Genomic DNA, 20,886 nt, shown 5'->3' on the forward strand with positions numbered 1-20,886 from the left:
TTCTGCCTTCTTTCAGTGAATATGCAAAACTGCTACCAAAAAACATTAAAAAACCCTACTGATTATGAACAGAGTAATGAATGTCTCTGCAGACATCTAGTCTGAGACAGAAACAAAAAAATGTATGAAAAAGTTATTGTACGATTTAAAAAACTAAAAAGTTCAACTATTGCATTATATATTTAAAGTTTACTGTGTTTTTGTTTTGTTTTTAATTAAAGCTTTAGGAAACAAAGGCATTACCACAAACCAAAAGTTAAACTTACAACTTACTGTGAGAGTTTAATATTTAGTTATTTTGGCTTTACTGGGCCTCATACAAAATCATGGGTGGCAATAAGTTTATATTTTGGATAAGGTTTATTCAAATGAAATTTCTGGAATTAGGTCAGGCAACAAGAAAAAGACTCAGCCTTCATCAAAATTTGGCAGCAGCTATGGTATGTCTGTGTAGTGGTGTTGTGGGGGTTGGTGGTGCTACACCAGACAGTGATAATGAAGGGAGTTGAGAGTCCTTTACCGTCCTTTTCCTTCTCTCATATCCATATTTGACTACAACAGTTCTCCAGAAGCTCCTAACAAATGGCAAATAAATGTCCTAGAAAGCATGGAAAAGTTGAAAACAGCTGGGAAACTGGAACCAAAACCTACAAAAACTTCTATTCAGCTGAAATGAAACATGACTGAATCATAATGCCAAGACTATCTACTCTTCAGTATTTTGTTTGCTGCATTGGACTTTTAGATTTCAAATACAGATGTGAACACTGAATGCTGGTTTTTTTACAGATGGATGTTGGAATATAAGAGCAATTTTTTTACTTTAAACAACTTAGTCTTCTACAGATATTGCAAGATTTTTAGTTCTGTTTTTTTTTTAAGTTAACCAAGAGATAAAAAACAAGGAGGTACAAGTGACTAGTCTCTCTACAGACTGTCCACATCAACATTTTCTCAGCACTGGGGTGGGAAAGCAATTTCTTAGATGTTGATTTTCCTCTGGGCCAAATGAGTAATAGCAGATAAATAATGAAAAGGGATGCAACAAGATTTACTAGCAGAGTCATATCATCATGAGGTAGGCTATACAGGGCAGTAGGATAGTGCTATCATTTCCAGAATAATATAAGAATATAATTCCCAGACAGCTTCTGGAATGTAGACAGCAAAATAAAGCCACCTATAAAAATGCTTGATTTTTCTCATTAGACAAAATTCAAAGGTCAGGAGTTTTTTTGATTTTTTTTTTTTTTTTTTCTTCTCCCTTCGGCATGTGAATTATAAGTTAAGTCTTGCCTACTATGAAATTCCACAGTTTGGGAAAGAAGGCAAGTGAATCTGTGATTATAGTTCTAGACAAATACTTTCCTCTTAATAGACATTTAAAATATATATCGATTCAATTTAATCTTGTCTTGAAGGAAGAAAGCTTTTGCCTTGTTTATCTAGACTAAAAAATTTTTGAGAGCACTATGATTATTTAATCACACTTCCTTTGCTAGCAATTCCTAGTAAAGTAATAGGTATGTCTGTTTATGTTATACTCAAAATATTACATAAAATATATTTTAATAGCTATTTCTTGTTGATGAAGCACATTTCTAAAATATCAACGGTATTAAAACTACAGTTTGAGGTTATTCATATAATTTAATTGAGGGAAGATAAATTATTGTCTGTCTTTGTCTTTTTTAGGAGTGAAATTAGATGATGAATCAAAACATGAATTTAGACTCCATTCAGAAACTAGTGGAAGACACACAGGTTTTTGGGACCCAACCTAGACAACCTTATAAATTAGCTGGAGGTTGCCAATCAGGTGGCCATCTGTGTAATTCAAATCTGCTGTCTCAAAGTTTCTACCCATATTCATCTCATCATCCATACATGCATATGAATTACAGCAGTGATTGGGAAATTTTTGAAGCAGTAAAAATTTGGGAACTGGAAGAAGTCAAAGCCAGAGCTGCCCAAATGGAGAAGACCATGCGCTGGTGGTCAGATTGTACCGCTAACTGGAGGGAGAAATGGAGCAAAGTTAGAGGAGAAAGAAATAAAGCCCAAGAAGAAGCAAGACAACTGAGAATCAAATTAGACAGTGTTGTAAAAGAATTGAGTATGCTTAAAAAAATAAATCAGGATTTAGTAAGTGAGAAAGAAAACTTAGAAAATGTAACTGCTTGGAAAACAGCATTCAGTTGCTCAGAAATATCTTATATTAAAAAAGACCTGAACCAGTTAACATTTCTGGAACGAGAACCTGTGAAAGAACCGAGCAAACCCAACAACATTCCTGGGGCAGAAGACACAAAGAAGGTAAAGAATGGCGAATTTTTTTAGTTCATGAAGAAGCGGGAGATTATGGATGTGTATCTCAAAATGGGATTTTTAAAGGATTTTGACCAAAATACTACCTGATCCATTCAATAGCAAAACCATTTTTTTCACCCGTCTAATATTCCTAATATAGAGAAATACAGAAAATAATTCATACCCTTCCACTATGGCTAAACATTTAAGTAACAGAGGCAGACTGTTATATCCAATAGCTTAGAGTATTGTTCTGACTCTCTCTCATGTTTTAAGGAAACAGATTACCTCTGTTATCTGAATTCTCCATGTTTTGTGTACTTTTTTTTTTTAACCTCCAAAAAAGCAATGTAGTTTCTTGGCTTCTAAAATAAAATAATTTAATTCTCCCTTAACGCAACTTCTAAAATGTGGGGAGAGGTGAGTCAAATTCTTCTGCAAAGTCACAAGATCTTTTGTTTGGTAAGGAGAGCAATTAAGTTGTTATGCAGAATTAAACAATCAAGTATTAATACAGCTCCTAGTCCTATACAAAAGAACCAGTTATATCCATCAAAATGGAACTATTTGGTCATGTTTTACCAGTTTAAATTCTGTGCCTTGGCATGCATTATATAGTCTTCATAGACAGCACTATGTAAAAACTACACTTGTTATTTGTCTGATAGATAGTAGTCATCGTAGATGTAGGAATTTTTTTCCTACATTGTAGGATGTAGGAATTTTTTTACTTCAGTTCAATGGAAATTGTCAGGATCTCAGGCCTGAATGTATTATGTTCAGAACTTTCACTCACTCTGTAATGCACATAAATTACATTATATTCCTGTGAATTCTAAAAAAAAACCCACCGTAGTGTTAGTATTGAAAATAAATTTGGCCAAAAAATGCATGCCTTTCATATTTTTGGGCAGACAAATGGGCCATAGGAAGGAAATGACACAAAATATATTTTAACTGTTTCTCTCTCTCCTTAGTGTAAAAAAATGCACTACTTGAAAACTGTAACTTTATATGTGAATGGAAAACAGTCTTATCTTTTCAGCAGCTTCTAGCATTTTCTGATGTAGATTTCAGGCATTCTTCTAAAAACTCAAAAGAACAGAGTGGTATGAAATAGGACTGCTGGTAATCTGCTAAAATGAGATTAGCTTTTAAACACAATTCATCAGAAGTGATAAAACTTAAATACATTTCTAAAGAAAACTATTGTTTATAAAAGATGTTCCGTTTTCCTAATAAATATGTATTTTATTTTTTAATGATTTTTTCTAATTGTTATTAGTTTTGCTTATGTCTTGTATGCAAAACGTGTATCTTCAAAGTAGATATTATAGTGCTTTTAGTTTCTGAATGGGATCCAAATTGATATGTTATGCAGGTAACTGTGCTCCATATCCAAAACTTGTATAAGTCCATCACCTGCTTCAACATGATTTACATTAGAAGTTTAAGAGTTCTTAATGTAGAGTTTCTCAATATATTATTTGTATGCATAAATTGCATTCCTGGTTTTGTTAGTTCCAGGATTCTGTCTTCACCATAGTTATAGCCAACTAATGATAATTGGAATCTATTTCTTTAGTAAAGATACATTAGAAATATTTTGAATATGAAGCTTGTCATAACAGAAGGTGCGAGACATTTCACGAAATGACAGTGATCCAACTACAATTACTTTTTTTGCACATTCTATCCATATACAGTGCAACTGTGTAAGATGGTACTTATTTCCTTTTTTCTCCTGCGTGACTTAAATGTCTAGAAGAGCCTTGGCAGGCCCTGCAGAAGTTATGTTAGACTTTTCCCTTCATTTATGTTTTTCATGGATGTCATATTTTTGTTTTCTCAGGATGTAGAGGTAATCAAAGACCAAAGCAATCACAATAAACAAATCACTCCAAAGCCTCCTGATTCCTTTCCCAATGGAGTTCCCAGCATCTGTTTGGAGGAACCTAAAAAAAGTTTGGACAGTACAGCTAAGACAACAGAGAATGATTTAATACATGTTTCAGTCTTGCATTTGCATTTGACTGGGATGCAGAAAATCTTACAGAAGGAAAGAGAGTAAGTGCAAAATATATCCTACTTGGGGAAATCTCTATTAAAGGTTTTCAAGACACTTTCCAAAACAGATATTGTGAAATTTGCATTTATACTCATATGTTCTCATTTCTAAGCTTTATTAATTGTTATTTACAAGGCTTTGATAAGAATTTAGAGAAAATTCCACATAGTGTGTTTATTGTTTTCCTTGGCTTGTCTGTCATTTAAATAAGCAGTGCTCCATACAGAACTGTTAAGAATGTACAGTTAATTAAAAAATTATACTTACTAGCAATTTGGTATCAATGCAGTGGTATCTAATGTATGTTACGCTCAGTTATTGGAGTGCTTTGTGCATAATAACAAATTTTCATATACTCTACCAGCAGACTTTGAAAGTGTCCAACTGCAGAATGACTAAGGCTGTTTTTGAATTAAAAGTACATGAATACAGCTGCAAAATGCTGTTAATCTTAACCTCTCCACTTGTAGTAAGGTCTATATTAAAAGCAGATAACAGAGAGACAATAACACACTTATTGTATGCTTATTGTATCATATCAAATCTACCTCACATAAATACTAAATGTGCATTTTGGTGGTCTAAAAGAAGTCATATGTTGATTACACACTATATGCTAGCATATGAGTCTCTGTGTTGGTAGGAATTCCTTGATGTTTCATGTAGATGATCAGTATTGAGCAAGATTGAAACACATCAAAAAGACTTTCCAAGGAAACACGCAGTATGTGATGTATGATGGATGTAGTAGGAGACTTCAGGCACTACGTGACTGTAACTTCAAAATCAGCTGAAGTTAATTAGGAAATGAAAAGGAAGATAATTCCCACTCTATTGCAAATATGTTCAACAGTTTCAGTTCAGAGAGTCTGTAATGGTAAGCTATGATGAAGAATTTCTTTCCTGTCAGCTTTTTTCATAGTTCTCCTGTAGATTGTACAAGTCTGAGTAAAAAAAAAAAAAAAAAAAATTAAAAAAAAATCCTTTAAATTCCTAACTAGTATTTACTGTGTTCTGTTATATGAATTAGATAGCTGTAGAAAACATAAAATAATTCTTTATTTGAATCATATTGCAGCAGATGACCAGAAGTATGTTCTGTCTTATTAAAAAGGATTTAGGTTTTTTGTAGAAGCAAAAATCCCAGAATGTCTAAATTTTCCAGCTTGTCATGGTTTGTATATGTGAGTTAAGAGACTGATGCCATTTTCCTCTGAAATATTTAGAGTCCTAAATACTTCATTTTTCAACAGCAATGACAGTATACATACATGCATATATAAAATTTTCCTTTTGGAAAAGGGATAATTTTTCAACTCTTATTTTTTAATCACTTCTTAGACAAAATTTTAGTAAACCCTGGTTCTACCTCCTGGTTTTGGCTTCTTTGTTCACGTGCCTCTCTAGCCAATTGGTAACTGTACTTCAGAGAGAAAGATTTTGCCATTTATGCCTTACATATATACTGACTGTGGTATACGGTGATAAATTTACTAGCACATGGTAAGAACTGGGGCATGTCTACACCGTGCAACACATGGCAGTGCCAACCTCCAGCAGCAAATGCTCACAGAGCAGTGATTTCCACATAACAGTGGGCACTGGTATAACAACTCCCTCTTTAGGTCACTTTGGGCAACATTTCCCATGTGCAAAGATGTTCTGTAAGCAGAATGTATGCAACTTAAAAGTATGAAGCAATTATTTTTGGCAACACACACAATAGATAGCTAGGAATAATGTTACTAGGATAAGTATTAACGTAGTCACCAGTCTCTTGAGACACCCTATGAGTCTTTTTTGGGCAGGCTGTCATCTGCCAGCTCAGAAAGGATTGGTCTCCACTGCTTAGTGGAATCGGCTGATTTTGCTGAGTTTCCATCTTCAGATTCCCAGTCTTTCCTCTTAGGTTTTATACTTGTTCATGTCAGTATTTTTGCTCCTGAATCCTGGAGCTGCTAATAATGACTATCTCAACAATCTCACCCCTGTTTGCATTTTTGCTTTTCTTATCTTGCATGGCTCTAGCTTAAGTACATTCTTACAGCTTCTTCCTCACAACTTAGCAATTTTCTCAGTAAACTTGAGCCAAGGACACACAGCTGTGCTGCATCAAAAGCAAGCTTGGATCACAGACAGCTTGAACCCCAAGGCCAAAGGTTACCTTGGCAGTCAGTATGATCTTACTCATGCAGCACAGGACTTCTCAGCATAATTTTCTGGTTTACATGCAGTACTCCCAAACTGTGGCCACATTCTTTCCAGAGTCAAGTTAGCTCATGCAGATCCAGTGTTTGGATTTGCCCCTAGTTACCTGACTAATCTCTCCTTAAGATGTTTTGCTTCTTCACCCAGAGAGGACCTACGTTTCTTGTGTTCTGTTTAGAGCTATCTTCAGTAAAGCCAATATACCCTTAAGCCATGGATCAGGCTTTGCAAAATAGAAAAAGAAAGGAGCTCTAAAAATAATTAAAAAAAATAGTTCAAAGTCCATGTTTTGACTTTCAAAGAACCTCAAGGTTGGGTTTACAATGTAAAATCACACACCAAAATCCTATACTAGGCACTATGGCTCATATCAAATATACATTTGAGGTGCCATTGACATGAATGGGAATTAAACACCTTATGAGTTGTTCAGCACTTTAAAGAATCATTTGCCTGAAATAGCTATCTTTAGTCATCTTTTGGATGAATGTTCTCATCTAAATGTCTTCTAGTTTCAAGATCTTAATTTGTTCCATTTTGAACTTAAAAGTGTTTCTTTGGTCTAAAACCAAAAGCCCACCAACTACGCTGGTAGTTGATAATATCGAAGAGGAATTTCTTGGGGCTGGATGGGTAGCCTTAGGCAACGGACACAGGAGGCTCTGTCTGAGCATCAAGAAACACTTTTTTTCTGTGAGGGTGACCAAACACTGGCACAGGTTGCCCAGAGAGGTTACTGAGTCTGCATCCTTGGAAACATTCAAAAGCCATCTGGACGTGGTCCTGAGCAACCAGCTCTAGGTGACCCTGCTTGAGCAAGGGGGTTGAACCAGATGACCTCCAGAGGTCCCTTCCAACCTCAACCATTCTGTGTAATTCTGTGATTTAATTAGATAATAAGGAGTTAAAATAGGTCGTTATAAGATCCATTAAAAATGCTCTGATCTTGATCTTTTCTTTAATTAGTAGTAAGCTGCTTCACTAATCTCTGCTATATCCTTTCTTCCAGTCTTTGTTTTCTTTATTTAAATAGTTGTCAGGATAATCTGTTTCATTTAGTAGCGTCAGAGGGACCTGATCTCACTTAAGAGATACTGTAACACAGAATAAAAGTAGTATCTTCTAAGTAAGCACCACATAGTGGACATTCCTCTTTTACTTTTCAGATTAGACCATTTCTAAGGACTTTCAATGCATTCAGTACAGCCAACAGGCTATTATTCAAAGTATCAAACTGTCATCTTTCGTGCTTTCACTTTCTACTGTATTAGACGTCTCTCTTAATAATTCTTTGAGTTCCCCAATGAAGTCACGATACCGTTCCAATGAGATATCCCATTACTTTAGAAGAAAAAATATTCAGTTGAAATGCACGTCTTAGGTTTTTTATATACAACAGAAGTCATCTTGCTCCACTTTGCTTTGTGAGTGATGGTGTTTATTTTATTACTATAATGTTACGGGAGCCATAGGTGTTTACTAAGATAAGCTGTGCTATGTGCTATATCTATGCAGAAAAAGGAGATCCCTGATTCAAGAGCATTAGGTTTAGTTGTAAAAGAAGAGAGAACAACAAGATACTTCACTCAAGTGGATTGCTTCATTCATGTAGCTAACATTGTTTCCAGGACCTGAGCCAGATCAGTCAGTGGTAACTCTTGGTGTCTCTGTTCAAGCCTGAAGTATGCTGCATAGAAATGCCCCAGACAAATCTCATCGATACACTCTGTTTTAATTCCTTAAAGTTAACAATACTGTTGTGGAAGATGAATTTTAAACCAGATATTCTCAGAATGTAGTTATAGTCAGCCTGGCAATAATAGCTTTAGTAAAAACCTTAGAACAGAAAATAACTACTGTGGCATACAACAGTTTCTTTAATTGCCGGTATTAGAATTTTCTTTTCAACTATTTCAATATTTTTCTCTTTTCTGGTATAGTAGCCCTTCATCCCTCCATTTTCACAGAATTTATATAAAGTAAAATTTTCATCTCCCAACATGATAGTACTTATGCGGTTTTACTGTTTTTCGGATTTTAGACTTCTTCAGCATCCTGACTTTATAGGCTTTATTCCTGTATTGATGTTTATAGCCAATGGAATATTCCTAAATTTTAAACTGTGATTTGATGTTGTAGAAATGTTAGAAATATAACTTGAAAGTTTTTATTTGTAAGTAAGAATTTTTTCTTTCACTTTTAATTATGTTCCAAATTCTATTTTGTTGCAAAATTGCAAAATTATGCATAGGCATTACACAAATATAACATGAAATTATGAGAAGTTCATTCTTGTCTTTGGAACTTGGCTAATAGTGTTTCCTGTGAACACAGAAATGAGTTTTTAATTGGACTCAAAGACAAGAACATCTGTAGTGCCTCTGCTGCTTCATATTTCTTTCATTATTTCCTGAATGACTGAAAATATTTTAATTGGTTAGAAGAGGGGTAAAAGTAAATATCAAAGTTCATTGTTTCAGTAATACAGTACCTTTCTGCAAAGAATCATTAGTTCTTTGTGAATTGTGTATCCTAAATAATTTTCCTGAATGTAGTAATGGACTTTATGCTCAAATAACATTCCAGAGGCAAACGCTTAATGAGGGTGTAGTACCTCTGAGCTAAATAATCCATTTTCCTAAAATTCTTCTAGCATTTTCTTTCAAGAGCAATTATTTTTTGAAACATGAAATATACATATTTTAATAATTTTTTTAACATCTGAAGTAGATTATCTTTGGTTTCAGTATTGTCTACATACTGTTTATATTCCCCTGCATATATGTATTTAAAATAATCTTCTGTCTGTACCCAAATAAAAGTGATACAGTACCTTTTCTCTGGGGATCTTCACTAACTCGCCATGTATTAGGTGACCTGAATCACTAACTGAAGTCCATTTCCAAATTTCCTTCAGTTTATCCCACAATTTTATTTCATTTAAAATTTTAATTCTATACTACTGGTTTTCTTTGTTCTCTTTAGCTATTATTTTTGGTAAATCTTTGGGAATAATTATATGATGATAATATAGGTATTTAATAAAAAACAGATATACAGTTCAAAAAGCAGCAAAATATAACTCAAGCTATGAAAAGGAAATTCAAAGTAATTTGTCTGTTCTCAACTTCAAAAAGATGTAATGCTGACTTTTAAAATACTTTTTCAGAATGAATGTATTTCTGGAAAAAGAAATGGAAAAGATAGAAAATGAATTATTTCTTTGGAAATGGAAATATGAAGAACTGAGACAAACCAAGCTGGAAAGCCTGAAACAGGTATGTTAGCAGTATATCATTATTACATGGAGTAAGAAAAAAAATTGAGACTTCCGATTTCCTGTGCTGTAACTAAGAGTAAAATTGTATCTAGGGTTGATGAACATGATAAATCGACCATTTATCAACTATTTATCCCCGTAGCCTGGTGGGGAGGGACCTGCCGAGGGTGTGTGGAGAAGCCCAGCCCCGGTGCAGCCACCATGTGCTGCCGTGGCGGCACCAGTGCTGGGGAGCTGCGAGGACAGCGCTCGGGTGGCTCCTGAGTCTCACAGGAAGGGACCGGCCGGAGGAGGCAGGGGCTGGTGCCCTGTCCCCATGTGTGGTGAGAGTGGTGGCCCCGATGTACAGTGAGCCGTGGCTGGGGTCCTGCTGGACTTGTGTTCAGGCAGAAGGGACCCATGTGGGGCAAAGGGGTGTGTGGGGAAACCCCGCCACCATGAAGACGTTGTCCCCGGGCTACTGAGTGGGCATGGTGGGGTGGCAACCTGGCAAGGAGGGAGGTGGCATCCTCAGAGGTGGTGGGGGCATCCCAAGATCTAGGCTGTGGCCAAGAGAGGTAACTCCTGGTTAGGAGAGCCGAGTGCCCATTCAGGTGGCACTGGGGAAGAGCTGTGTAACTGCCAGGTCCCAGGCTGTGTCTGTGGGGAGCAGTGGCTTGTCCAGCAGTTTGCACGTGGGAGGGGGCGGAAACATGCTGATGTCAGCATGAGACACATCAGCAAACATTAGTGGCACACACTGGGGCATGGTCCCCAGCACCAGCTGGGGCTGCTGCTACTGGCACGGTAGAGACCTCAGCTCAGAGTTGCTGAGGGAGGGTGCAGGTCCCCAGGCCTTGGGCTGCAGGCAGTGCCTGGTACCTACCCTTGAGGCTGGGGCAGGGGAAAGGAGTGTCCATGCCTACAAGAGGTGTGCGCTGGTTGAGGAAATGTGTTGCCCTTTTGAGCTGCAGGAGGAAGTGAGCAGGCTGGACAGGCTCAGGGAATGCAAAGAGGAGATTAACAGGATCTTCACAGGGTCCCCGGGGCAAGAGGGTCTGAACCACACAGGAGGGGCAGCCGGAGACTGCCATCAGTTGCGAGGTAAATAGAGTCCCGTAGTAGGAAGGCTGGAAACTTATGATCTGCAGCAACTGGAGCATAGCTCTTTTTCCACATGCAGATCTGCAGTTGCAGAATAGGTTCAAAAGCCTGGTAGCACAGTAGGAGAAGAAAGCCATGACTGGGGAGTCATCAGAGCCAGCTTTAACCTGAACCATGCATTAACATCAGGAGGAAGCAGTGAGTGGCAGTAGTAGGAGAATCCCTCCTGTGAGGAGAGAAACCTGTGTCCCCCACTTGCCTTTTTGAGGGTTATGTGGCTTGCTGTAGGCTTGGATCCAGAACACTGCAGAGAAATTGCCAAGGTCTGTCCAGTCCTTAGACTACTACTGTTCCCTGCTGCTCATCCACATGGGCACCAGCTGGGGGCATATTGGGAATGACCACACAGCTCTGGGGTTGAGGTCATGGCGGCTCAGGTGTTGTCTCCTTGATCCAACAAGCTGGCCAACCTAATGAGGAGAGCTTTGAACTAGGAATGGTGGCGGTGGGAGATTACAGACCACAGTAAAGTGAAGAAGTGGTGGTCAGGGGTGGAAAGCTCAGGGTGCAAGTTGACAGGAGCAAGAAAGACTTCAGGAATGATAAAGTGAAGGGACACCTGCCTCAAGTGTTGGTACAGAAATGCATGCATCCTGGGAAACAAGCAGGAAGAATTAGAGCTGTATGTGGTTACAAAACTACAATATTGTTGGAGCAATTAAGATACTGTGCCAAGTTCATGCAACTGGAGTACTGTGAAGGACTTCAGGAAAGACTGGCAAGGAAGGGCTGAAGGGATGGAAGTTGCCCTCAGTTCTATAAGCATCTCAGATCTTTTGAGCTCTCCTGCAGGATGGGTGGTAGTCAGACTTGTGGCTCAGGATCAGAGGAGAGGCCAGTAAGGGTGACATTGTGGTGGGAGTTTGTTACAGATCACCTGATGAGGAAGCAAATAAAGTGTTTAAAGAACTCAAGTGTCTGAGTTGTAGACCCTGGTTCTTATGGAGGGCTGACTGTACAGTTGCTAGAAAGCAGCTAGAAAGCTAGAAAATATGGCTGCTGCAATCAAAGAGATTTCTGGAGAGTTTCAGGAATAATTTCTTGCTGTAGGTATTAAATGGACCAACCAGTGGTGATGCATAGCTGGATCTGCTGTTGACTAATATGAAGGAAACTAGTTGGGGATGTGATGATGAATAATTGTCTTGACTGTAGTAACTTTGAATAGTGGTGTTTGTTTGTGGTCCTGAAGGAAGTGAGAAAGGCAAGCAGCAGAGTACAGACCCTGAACCGAAGGAAAGCAGGACATTGGCTTAGTCAGGGAATGGTTGGGTAGGATCCCATGGGAGGCAGCTCTGACTGGTAAACAAAGGAGTTCACGAAAGCTGGCAGGTCTTGAAGTACAGGATCTTCCGAGTGCAACAAAGGTTTGTCCTAATACTCAGGAGACCAGGTAGATGTGTCAGGAGACTGATTTAGCTAAGCAGGGGAACTCTTGGTGGAGTTCTGATGCCAGAAAGCAATGTACTTTTATAAAGGAGATCAGCCTTCAAAGGAGTAATTTAAGAACATTGCCTGATTATGTAGGAATGGTGTTAGGAAAGAAGTGTTCATTTCAATCCAAGTTCATGAGTAGAAGAATAAGAAATATTTGTGTTGCAGCTTTCAGGATTTAGCTTTCAGAACAATGGGTTGAGGACCTCTTAGATCCAACAAAACTCAAAATGTGTATCTATATAACTAAATATAGATAGAGAATTTAAAATTTCCTTTAAATTTAACATCTCAGATTTGGAATAATCTAGGAAAATTAATTAGCTTTCTTTTCATGTTTTGGAAAAGATTGCAAGCAGTCTATTATGTTCCAAGTTCTAGTTACAAGGTGGTGCATACGTAAATGGAATTTCCTTCATAGCTGAACATCCACAGCAATAAATTAACATCTATCTGTCATATTTGAGTTCCTTCAAATTTTAGTTCTTTATATTCTACTTACTTATTAAGTAGGATTTTAGCTTTTCATACTTCTGCACAACAGAGGAAGTCTAGATTTAGTTAATTGTTTTGCTTAAGAAATGTAGTCTTTATGTTTTATGGCACTGTCAGCAGGAATAGAACAACAAGAAGTAAAAACTTGCTGAGAATGGGTTGGAGATTGATAGATTCCAATTTTTATATACGTGCATGCATATACACATATATGCGCTGCTGCTTTTTTCTTGGGAACATGCTAAATTGCTTTAATTGCTAACAGGAGGTGACATTTTGAGCATTCTGTTTGTCTTCTGAGATTTATAAGACTTATATATCTAGTTTTTAAGTTACAGGAAAACATTGGTCTAGATGAATCTGACTAATATGAATGAAATTACTTACATTTGTGGGTTTTTTTGTAAGTGAAAATTCTTCCTTTATTGAAAAAAACAAATCTTGTGTGTGTGAATGTCACTTACTATATATTACTGTTGAGAAGTGGATGCTGAAAAACCATACAAGGTTTTTGACTGCGAAAAATTTGAAAGTGAAATAAAGGTAAGCACAGACATGTACCAGGCTAAACATGGAATCTGATTCATATACACATTTGCAATATTAAATCACAAGGGAATTTCTAGGTTAATAACAGATTAATCATTACCTCTGGATTATTTTCATATCCTTGACTAAGAGTTTTTTGGTTTCCGTCATGCGTAAAGTAATCTGCTGTTTCCTCTGGTAGATCACATGACAGTCCCACTGGGAATATGGAAAAAAATGCTTGGTTTGCAAGTGACAGTGCCACTGCAGATTAAACTATTTTTAGGAATGGTTAGCTCTGCTAACCTTTTGGAAGTTTGAGAGACTTTGTGTAATGTTAGAAGCTTCACAGCTGGCAAGATTTGAGTCTTAGTGCTTCCAATAACTAATTACTTTCTGTTAAAAGATGAGTATTCACTCACCTTTGAATAAACTAAATATGGAAAGTCTAAGTGATCTTGATAATCATCTTTTTTAAAAATGATGCATTCTGCATCAATTTGGAAATTGTAAATAAGTTTTAAATGTATTGAGTTAACTAAAAAATGTAGTAAAGTGGCAATTTATGTTTATAGTAACTATGAGCATTATATGTAGCTTTGTGTGACACTAGCATTGAACTTGTCCTGTTTGGGGTCATAAATTAGACCATTTTAACAGACACAACAGGAAGTTGCATTTAGTGTTGAAATTGATAATTTCTTTTACTGTTATAAAAATTCTGCTCTCCCATTAAATAGTAAAATAAGAAGTTAAGATTAACACTAAGAAGCTTATTGTTCAAATCTTGATTGATGTTTGACAGCACTGTTTCTTTATTTGGAAGCAGTCAAATGTCATCTGTTTTTACTACACACGATTTTGTCTGTTTCTCTGAAGACACTCAGAAGTCCTCATTCATTGTGCTTTCTCTGGCCTTTCCTTAATTTCAAGTATTCTTTCATTATAACAGTTTCAAACCAAGTCCTAATTGGCTACTGTTCTTAAAGATTACGCCCTCACTACAGATTAGGGCTTAAATTTTACCTTACTTGGCTAACTAGATAGTGAAAACTGTGTCTTGGCTTTCTTTAGAGAGCTAGTGAATTAAGACTTCATGTCCACCAAATATTTTTCCAGGGAGAAAGGAGGAATGGAAGTGGAGTGTCCCTTCCTTACACTTTGGGTTTATTGCAGAAAAAATGTATTGTGCTATCTGGAGTCTCTCTTACAAATTATTGTGAATTTACGGCCTAACAATGTTATCAGTATCCAAGATCGTTAGATGCATTTGGCGCTTTTGAAGAGATCTATTTATGAGCTTGTTACACAATATTCAGTCCATAAGATCACATCTTAAACTAAGATTTATGTGTCTACGTTTTTATCTGTCAAAAACATTTTGTATGTACTGTCTAGTTCATAAGCTTCAGTTCTACTTCTAGAAGATCATGCAGCTCTCAGAGGGATACTAAATTAATTGATATTTCCTATGCCTTGCTTTTCACATACATTACAAATAACCTATTAACAACCATAAAACACTTTGTTATTCTTAAAAAGGGGGAAACAATTGCTCAGTATAAATTATACTTACATTATTGTGTTTGCATGAGAATCCACAGAAGGGCAAAGATCAAGTCAGTAAAACTATTAAGTAAATAAAGGGTGTTGACATTAGATATGTTTGTTTTTAAAGTAATCTTTGTAGGAAAAACTAGGAATCTTGAGGTTCTCTGAAGAACATGAAAATTTTGACATCAATGACATTGCTAGTTGAATGTCCCCGGAAATGGGCTATCCAATTTTGTCAAATACAGCTTAGTTTACAGATCAATTTACTAATCTGAGTCTGATTAGTTAGGTCTTTGGACTCTTTGTAAAACAGAGCAAATCCTTGGTGTGTTGCCCTGATGTTTGTAAACACAGAATTATAGTTAGCAAGACTGTTAAAGTTTTAGATTTTAGAATGCTCATTTAATCTTACAACATGCACAATAAAACATTCTTGTTTACACTCTTTGCAAGTCTTCCTCAACATTTGATATCTGTCTTTATCATTTCTGAAGGACATGCTTTTCTGGTGGTTTAAAAGTTAAATAAGATGAAATATTTACAAAGCAATTTTACATTATACTGCACAGTGAAAAAATATACTGCAATATTCCACTAGTGTGCACTGTAGCCTTACAAATGCCACTACAGGCAGTGATGTCTGTGTTGTTCAAAATAATTTTCTGCTAGCTGAAGTACAGAATGTGCCCTTACTCTACATTGTCTAGTGTGTTGGTAATTAATGAGGGAAATTCGTATCCCAGTTTGTGGGATATGGGGCAAAAATTACACTAATTGGTACTTAAAGCCTTTTGGAACATCAGTATAAAAAGAAGTGTCCTCAGATGAAACGGAGCACAGGCTAAATTAGCATTTTGTGTCTTAGGCATAGACAGTTCTGTTCTTCTTCTTTTTGTACAGAGTTGAAGGTAAGTCACCAGTGCTGTTGATTTTGTACTAGAGCCAAAGAAATATCTTTTAATTATCTTTTAAAACAAATGTTTTCTGTTCTCTTTCAGTATATAGCTGTTTTACACTGTAGATTTGTTGTGGTTTAACCCCAGCCAGCAACTAAGCACCACGCAGCAGCTCGCTCACTCCCCCCACTCAGTGGGATGGGGCAGAGAATCAGAAAAAAAGTAAAACTCATGGGTTGAGATAAAGACAGTTTAATAGGACAGAAAGGACAAAAATAATAATAATGATAATAATAATAATAAAAATCACAATAATAATACTAAAAGAATTAGAATATACAAAACAAGTGATGCACAATGCAGTTGCTTACCACTTGCTGACCGAGGCCCAGTTAGTTCCCAAGCACCGATCCACCCCTCCCGGCCAACTCCCCCCAGCTTATATGCTAGGCATGATGTCATATGGAATGGAATATTCCTTTGGCCAGTTTGGGTCAGCTGTCCTGGCTGTGTCCCCTCCCAACTTCTTGTGCCCCTCCAGCCTTCTTGCTGGCTGGCATGAGAAGCTGAAAAATCCTTGACTTAGTATAAACACTACTTCGCAACAACTAAAACCATCAGTGTGTTATCAACATTATTTTCCTACTAAATCCAAAGCACAGCACTATACCAGCTACTAGGAAGAAAATTAACTCTCCCAGGCAGAACCAGGACAATATTATGGCAATCTATGTATTGTTACTTAGGTGCCTTACTTTCTTTAAGAGAACGGTAACGTTTCCATACCTGTTGTTTCCCAGGTAGAGGAAACTCCACTGAGGCAAGTGAGGCTTCTGGATAAATCAAGTCTTCTGCTCTCACTGTAGACATTTAAATGCTGTTTAAAATGGTACAGGCTTTTTGGAGACTCAGGTTGTTAAGAGATAGTTCTTGTTAAAGATTCTGCATTATTTCCACCTTTTCCAGAAATCTTTATTCTGAAATTACCTTATAGTGTGAAGATGCTGCAGAGCTGCTTACCTATAATTGCTATTTTCATTCACTTAGTATATACATGAATTAGAAATAGTGATACTCTGATAATCTTACAGGAAATTTAGATACAAGTAGTAAGACCATCTATTCTGTCCCATACTCTTTGCCTGACCCCAAAAATGCCTTCTGATTGTCCCCTGAATCCTGCAGAAAACATAATAATTATCGGACATAAAACAGTAGCCTTAATGGCTATACCAGCTACTGTGAATTGTTCTGTTTAATTCTCATCTAAGATGCAAAGAAATATTGCATACTATGCATAGCTATCATAGGAATAAAATGATGTCCCAAAAATTAAATTTGTGATGATTTTATATACTACAGAATAGCCAATAGTCTGTTTCAGTGTGCTAAAGGAGTCTTTATAAAGCTTGATATCAGAATCCTCAAGGCTGAGTTTTAAAATATCGTTACGCAATTTTCTGAAAACAATGCCTGAATTATTTGAGAACTCAAATGGCTTTTTATAAACTGGAAACTCAGTGCAGTTAATTTTCCTGTGGTAAAATCTCATTATTTTTAGACTGGATCTAGAACTTGGAGTGTTCCTTACTGGGCTCAATCCTTCCTTTCTTTGAGAGGCTGGTGTGATTTTCAGACTGAGTGAAATGGCATGATGATGTTACCACACATCTGACTCGTCATTTGATAAAAGTACTTAAAAAATTACTTTAGATATACACATTTCTTTTTCCTGCCTAAATTACAATAGCTTACAGGTAGTTTGAGAGTAAGGAAAGAATTCTGGAGTGTTGCTTAAGCAAGAATTCTTGTAGAGCCTTAACTATTCTTTCCACTGTTTTCATAAATCAGGTACCAGTTCATATTTAGTGTTATCTCTAGAAATTATGTACTTAATGTGAATGTTTTTACTGTCCAACATGAAGTATAATTTGTGATGGTGCATAATGTCAGGGTTCCATTTGATTACTTATTTTCCTAAAAATGTAATTTGGAAAGTGCTGGAAAAATCTACAGTTTCATTGACTTTTTTCCCCCATACTGGCTTCTAACAAGATACTTAAACTGTATTGAGTTGTACTTGCCAATATTTCCTGGGTCTTCATTATATGTTTGGCAATGAAAATACAAACCAAGACCAGGATTTTTTTTATTTAAGGACATTCTGTTACAACTGAAAGATGAAGACTCATACTTATTTCTGTGAGGAAATATGTTTAGAAGAAACATATGTGTGCATACTGAAACATATCTGTGCATACTGATTTTCTGTGAAAGGAATACCATGCCAAAGCTGCATCATTTATACGCATACACACATGTATGTGTGTATATATGTGTTTGTGTGTTTATATGCATGAAGCAATCTTTGTCCTAGAGGCTAGCATTACTTTTTTAACAAAAACAGTTTTTCATAGCTTAGACTGAGAAGTTCAAAATGATGACAAAGTTACTTCTAATAATGAATTAGTGTGGTCAGTTCACCATATGGTTCTGTATCAGAAATGAATTTTTTGCAGTGCATAGTTTAAAACAAATCACCCCCCCAAAATCTTTATTCAATACGTTTAAATATCCTGAATTTGCCTTTCAGGATTATATTTTAGTATTCACTTAGTTTCTTGTTTAAGTAAATATTTCTGCTAGTAGGCTTACTTGTTATTCATTCGCATAAAATCAACTTGGGCTAAAATAAGCAGTTTCTTTTTAAAAAAAACAACACTGATGAATTAAATGTAACAACTGGTAGAAAGTACAAAATTGTATTTAATGTCTGACATGTTAAAGACATTGAATTAAAGATATAAGTATTTCATACTTAATGATGTAGTTGCTTTTTTCCTATCCTTATCTAGATAAGGATAACAATGTGTCACTTAAAAACAAAATCTAATTTGGGGGGAGGTTTGATTGGAAAAATAGCCTTAGATCATTCTCTTTCTTAGTTTTTGAAAATAAAATGCTCTTTTTTAGGCATGACAAATATTTGGTCTTTCTACTCAAAAAAAAAAAAAAGGCTTTATTTTCTTGGAAAAAATAAACCCCAACAAATTCCTGTGTCTCAGATTTTTTTACTTTTATTTTTTTTCCATGCAAACTAACCCTGTCACCTTGCAAGCTCTTGTCCTAATGTTAATAAGAAATGCGTAAGTGGTACCTTATTTATCCAGGATCTAAGACCTTTGTATTTATGAACATTTTCCATTGTGGACTCGGCAGGACTGTTAAGAATCACTGCCTATGTTGAGTCACAAGTCTATGCAAGCCTTGAAGGCTTGTGAAATCCATTGCTGTGTAGTAATCTAGAGTTTCAGGTTTACTATATGGTAAAGGGATTAAGTAATATTTTGCATACCTTTGAAGGGAAAACACATAAGGAACTAGAATGAAGTTTCTTGTTTTTAAAGGATCTTGTCATGTTCTATGAAATAAAGAAGGTGCCTAAACATTTAGTGTTAGAATTAATGTATCTTCATGCCTACCATCTAGGATACAGTTATATTCATACAACTTTCAGGATGGTTATGTAATTTTACTTCCTAACTTATGTGTGTGGAATAAAAAGTCAGATTTACTGTTTCATTGTGGCTGCTGAAATGGAATTTTCTTTTTGACTCAGCTATAGCGTATACAAGAGAGCTGTATTGCTTCCAGAACGAAGAAGTAGTACTTTCATGGGAGGTAGGAAAGGAAGAGAACCAGCCATGCTTTTTTTTTTTTTCCTTTTTTTTTTCCCCCGCTTTCTTTTTTCTGTTTAATGTGTAATAGGATTTTTCCTCTTTGGTCTTCATGCTTAAAGAGAACTGTCTGGCACTGAACTAAGTGCCTCTGCACTGAAGCATCATATTTTCAGATTACTTTCAAACAAAGGATTCAATCTCAGGAAAAAGTAATGAGTGTTTTGTTTGGATACAGTCACAAAACTTTCCTTGTTTACATCAGTGGAGTACTGCATATTTCTTTGAGCAACAGCATGAGTGATATCCTGAAGTCAATGAGAAATCTACTGATGCCAATGAACTTTGGATCAGTTCCTAATTTAAACTGTGTAGTAACAGGTGATTAAAAACTGTACCAGAAGATTCTTCAGGGACCTTTGTAACTTTAAAATACCACGATAATGTGTTATTGTAGGTATGGTTCAGATAAAACGGAAGAGGTGTCATGTAAACTGTACTGAAAACAGTAGAACTATTTCTACAGGCACTTGCCACCAGACCATTGCGCTATAGAAATTATCTTATGTAATTGCTTATCTAGATCAAGTGACTAAAGTGGTATATTTCAGGTTCATACTCTGAAAGGAGAGCTGTGTGGAGACAATGTTCTATACCATATTTATCTGAAGTCTAAGCAACACAACACTTTAAAATTTCTTTGAACAAAGTCAGCTCCTGCATTTCTTGAATCCTCTTGAACTTTCCGTTCCGAAGAGAAAATAAGCTTAAATACTGGTTTAATCTGTCCCTTTTGGCATTGACTGTTGTTTAAGGAGAAAGCTCACTGGATCAGAACATGGCAACTTTTGGAATCTGGTGTATAGCGCAAATTACCTGCACTTTAAGTAACATTGGTATAATAGTCTGGTATTCACCAAGCAACTTTGATGCAATCTTGATTTTCCTGAAAATTTAATATTACGTCCAATCAGACTTGCAAATTTTTATTAAGTATGTTGGTATGGATTGTTTTCCTACAGGAGAGTAATGATTACAAATTCTAGTGTGGTTTCACACTATCTAGTATTCCAGTAATCTAAGATGTATTTATTTGTAGAGATCTACAATTACAGCAAACATCCTATTCCCAGCACCACTTAACTATTAATCTGAAAAGTCAACAATCTTCATCTGTAAGATAAGTGATCTTGCATAGTTCCTAACTTAAATGTAGAGTGCTTTGACTGTTGCTGTCAGTTTTGATGTATTGTTGGTATGATTCATTAACAGATTCATTAACAAACACTCGAA

General features: G+C 36.2%; 1 protein-coding gene across 1 annotated transcript in view; it reads left to right on the top strand.

The window, feature by feature from the left end:
• Positions 1 to 1,710: 1,710 nt before the first annotated feature.
• The window catches only part of CCDC102B (coiled-coil domain containing 102B), a 173,566-nt gene continuing 154,390 nt past the window's right edge, over positions 1,711 to 20,886 (top strand). Inside the window, exons 1-3 of the mRNA XM_050892159.1 lie at positions 1,711 to 2,316; positions 4,163 to 4,377; positions 9,756 to 9,864. Coding sequence (XP_050748116.1) covers positions 1,711 to 2,316; positions 4,163 to 4,377; positions 9,756 to 9,864 — 930 coding nt within the window. The remainder of the gene's footprint in view (positions 2,317 to 4,162; positions 4,378 to 9,755; positions 9,865 to 20,886) is intronic.

The sequence above is a fragment of the Gymnogyps californianus genome, chromosome 2 (genome assembly GCF_018139145.2).
Source record: "Gymnogyps californianus isolate 813 chromosome 2, ASM1813914v2, whole genome shotgun sequence".
NCBI lineage: Eukaryota > Metazoa > Chordata > Aves > Accipitriformes > Cathartidae > Gymnogyps > Gymnogyps californianus.